This window comes from Octopus bimaculoides, chromosome 16 (assembly GCF_001194135.2).
Source record: "Octopus bimaculoides isolate UCB-OBI-ISO-001 chromosome 16, ASM119413v2, whole genome shotgun sequence".
In the NCBI taxonomy this organism is placed as follows: domain Eukaryota; kingdom Metazoa; phylum Mollusca; class Cephalopoda; order Octopoda; family Octopodidae; genus Octopus; species Octopus bimaculoides.
The window spans coordinates 50617285-50621028 of NC_068996.1; the positions used below are offsets into that span (position 1 = coordinate 50617285).

Consider the following 3744-nt stretch of genomic DNA (forward strand, 5'->3'; position numbering starts at 1 on the left):
TATATATATATATATATATATATATATATATTTTTCATTCAATAATAGGATAAAATCTTTTATAAGAATTTATCAAGTTGCTAGTGTGAAAAAACCTCATAAGGGAAAAATCATTTATTCCCCAGAATATATTTATTTATATAAGGGCATTACTATACATGAATGCCTCATGCTAAGAGGGACTCTAAGGTCAAACTATCATCATAAACACTTTTTTACCAAACGCGAGGAAATGTAACTCTCCAAGCTAGCCTCTTAAAAACAGACTAAACTATAGATCGACGATTTCACAGTTATTACAGCAATATGTAAGTTCTGCTCTTCAGTACAGTATGGTCAAGATACATAAAAATAAACAAAAAAATTCAACATTTTAAACGAACACCTCATGTATGAGCGAATGAAGAAAAAGAATACCAAACCCTTTCTTATTATCTGAGAGTAAAGAATTTATTCATTTCTAATTAGATTTTTAATGTTTCATAATGAACTTACTTATGAACCATTGGGTTTATTGGTTATATTTTAACCTTTTTGCATTTAGACTAGCCATATCAGGTCCAAGTATGCTACCTGTTTTATATTCAAACCAGCTAGATCCAGCTTCTCACACCTACCCTACAATGTTATTCATAAAATAAACAACCTTGTCACTGAAATCTCAAAGCTACAAGACAATGCATGAGTAATTGCAAAGCAACATGAATGAATAAGGATGACGTTGACAGAATAATCTGTGAATGCTAAAAGGTTAAACTGGCCTGGCCTAAATATTTTACTTGTTTTATGTTCAAACTTTCCAGATCCAACCTCTCATACTTACCCTACAATGTCTTTCTACAAATAAACAATGTGATTGTTGAAGGGTTCAATTTACTTTCAGAGAAACTTATGCACCATTGTATTTATTAATGTAATTTAAAGTATTAATAAAATTCTTTTTCTTTTTTTCCTTCTGTTACCAGATTGCTACTAAGTGTGGTGTCTCTGCCCAAGATGTCCACAATGTGATTATCTGGGGGAACCATTCCTCCACCCAATACCCAGACGTTTCCCACGCAACTGTAAAATTATCATCTGAGACGAAGTCGGTTAAAGAGGCTGTTAAGGATGATAAATATTTGAAGAATGATTTCTTAAAGGTATCAACTAATCACTTTTATTTAACGTAATGTCAGTCCTGGTCAGCTGACATACGACCAAAAGCCTTCCAGCGATGACCATTCCGGTTTTTCGTTTTGGGGGTGGGGGTGATTTTAAAAAATATATCTCAGATTACATTATTGATGCACCATTCCTTCTTTTATAAAAAAAAAACCCAGTAGGATGTGACTTAAGAAAGGTTGTTTTGCTGCTATTTCTAGCAAGTCAAAGAACCATGTAGAATGGCAGTTTGCAATGTTTCTCTGGTACCTTGTCATCCTATCTCCCTACACCGAGGTATACAGCACCCTTGTTTAAGCTTCAAGGGATATCTTGCTATACACTCCTATAACAACTGTTTATAACAACCTAGAATGTTGTGATTTCCACTCCCATTTGGAGACCACTGATGTAACGACTCCAATAATTATTGAATTGTATTGACACAGTATATTTTTTGTATTTATTTATTCAATCTCGTCTGCAATATTTCTAACTTGTCGTAGTTTTTATTGTTGTAAGTGATGGGAGCAGGTTGTTGTTAGAAGTAATAAAATTTGAACAATTAAATGTCCATACGATACTAATCATATGAGCTATTAACCTTTTTGTTTTCTTTTAGGATGAAAACATTTTGTTTTTGTTTTTAAGGATTCATCTCTAAAAATAACAGATGCGTCTTTGGCTGTGTGGTTAAGAAGTTTGCTTTCCAACCATGTGATTTGGGGTTCAGTTTCACTGTATGTCCCCTGGGCTGTAGTAGAAGTGCTTTCTACTATTGCCCAGGGCCAACCAAAGCTTTGTGAATGGATTTGGCAGACAGAAACTGAAAGAAGCTTGTATGTGTGTAGTGTTGTCTAGACATCACGTGACAGTTGTAAATAAGCATCTTTGTCATACAAGCAATGTTCTTTGTCACCAATCTTCCATGAAACACATGTCTAGCCATAGGGAAATATTACCATGATTAGAAACAGGTGATAGCTGGCAATATCCATTCATTGGAAATCTGCCACAGCAAATTCCACCCTACTCATAAAAGAAAGCAAATGTCGACATTCAAATGGTGATGATAGAGTTTGTACATTTAAACTAGATATTTCACTGTTATTACTTAGGAATTTATCATTGCTTTCACACTTTTAAGTCACTTTGAAGAACATGCTGAAAAATGTATTATAAATTACAGTAATCTGCAGTAACCATGCAGAGTCCTTTGCATGAACCTGTTCTGCTCCCTCTGCCATATTAATGTGTTAATATGAAGCTGATCCCCACTTCCTACCCAGGGCTCATAATCCTGCAAATTGCATGGCACCCTCTGTTGTGCAGGTGGCATGAAAAAAAAAGATACCCTATTCCTGCTGTGAATTTGTTGTTATTAGGAAGGGCATACAACTGTAGGAACCATACCAAAACAGATATTGGAGCTCGATGCAGTCCTGGGACCCATCACATCCTGTCAAACATCCAACCCATGCTGGCATGGAACATGGATGCTTAATGATGATGGCCATTGCCAGTACTACCTGACTGGCCTTCATGCCGGTGGCACGTAAAAGCACCCACTACACTCTCAGTGGTTGGCGTTAGGAAGGGCATCCAGCTGTAGAAACTCTGCCAAATCAGATTGGAGCCTGGTGTAGCCATCTGGTTCACCAGTCTTCAGTCAAATCGTCCAACCCATGCTAGCATGGAAGGCGGACGTTAAACGATGATGATGATAAATCAGTGTGGCTTGTGTTTGGTTTAAACCTGTGGAGTTACTCAAAATGGTCCTTATAAAAATCAACAATGACACTGGAAATGGCATGTTTTGTTAAGAAACAGGTATTTGATTGGAATGAATTGAATTATGAAAGAATATATTTGATTCTTAATTGGTATTTTCTCTCTCTTTTCAGTGTGTTCAAGAGCGTGGAGCTGCAGTTATTAAAGCCAGGAAATTGTCGAGTGCAATGTCTGCTGCTAAAGCTATTTGTGATCATGTCCATGATTGGTGGCATGGAGTGCCAAGTGTAAGCTTTTTAAGACCAAATCTGTTTTGATAGTGACTTTGTGTTTCAATGAATTATGAAAATGATCAAGAATGGAGAGAGATTTAGTTTTAAAAAAGCCACATTAGTGGATTTGGTAGATGGAAACTGAAAAAGAGCCCATCGTGTGTGTCTTTGTGTCTGTGTTTGTCTCCTTATCACTGCTTGACAACTTAGTTGGTGTGTTTGTGTCCCCATAACTTAGTGGTTCAGCAAAACAAACTGGTAGAATAAGTACCAGGCTTAAAAAGTAAGTACTGGGATTGATTCATTCAATTAAAAGTTCAAAGCAGTGCCCCAGCATGGCCACAGTCTAATGACTGAAACAAATAAAAGTATATATATATATATGTATATATATATATATATATATATATATTATCAGCCACACATACACAGTGTATGTATTTTTGCATGTTTGCTGGTTCGCTGCCGTACAGCACTCCGCAGTTGACTCCCTCATAACACTGAATGTTAAAACAACTGAAAATCACAGACAGGCAAGACAACTGTCATATCCAGGTGTGATGGATACCAATATTTCGCCATTTTTGTGGCTTATCAA

General features: G+C 36.2%; 1 protein-coding gene across 1 annotated transcript in view; it reads left to right on the top strand.

Moving 5' to 3' along the window:
- LOC106879647 (malate dehydrogenase, cytoplasmic) overlaps positions 1–3744 on the top strand; it is a 32828-nt gene that overhangs the window by 27260 nt on the left and 1824 nt on the right. The window contains exons 6-7 of the mRNA XM_014929308.2: positions 966–1142; positions 3048–3161. Of these exons, the coding sequence (XP_014784794.1) occupies positions 966–1142; positions 3048–3161 (291 nt within the window). The remainder of the gene's footprint in view (positions 1–965; positions 1143–3047; positions 3162–3744) is intronic.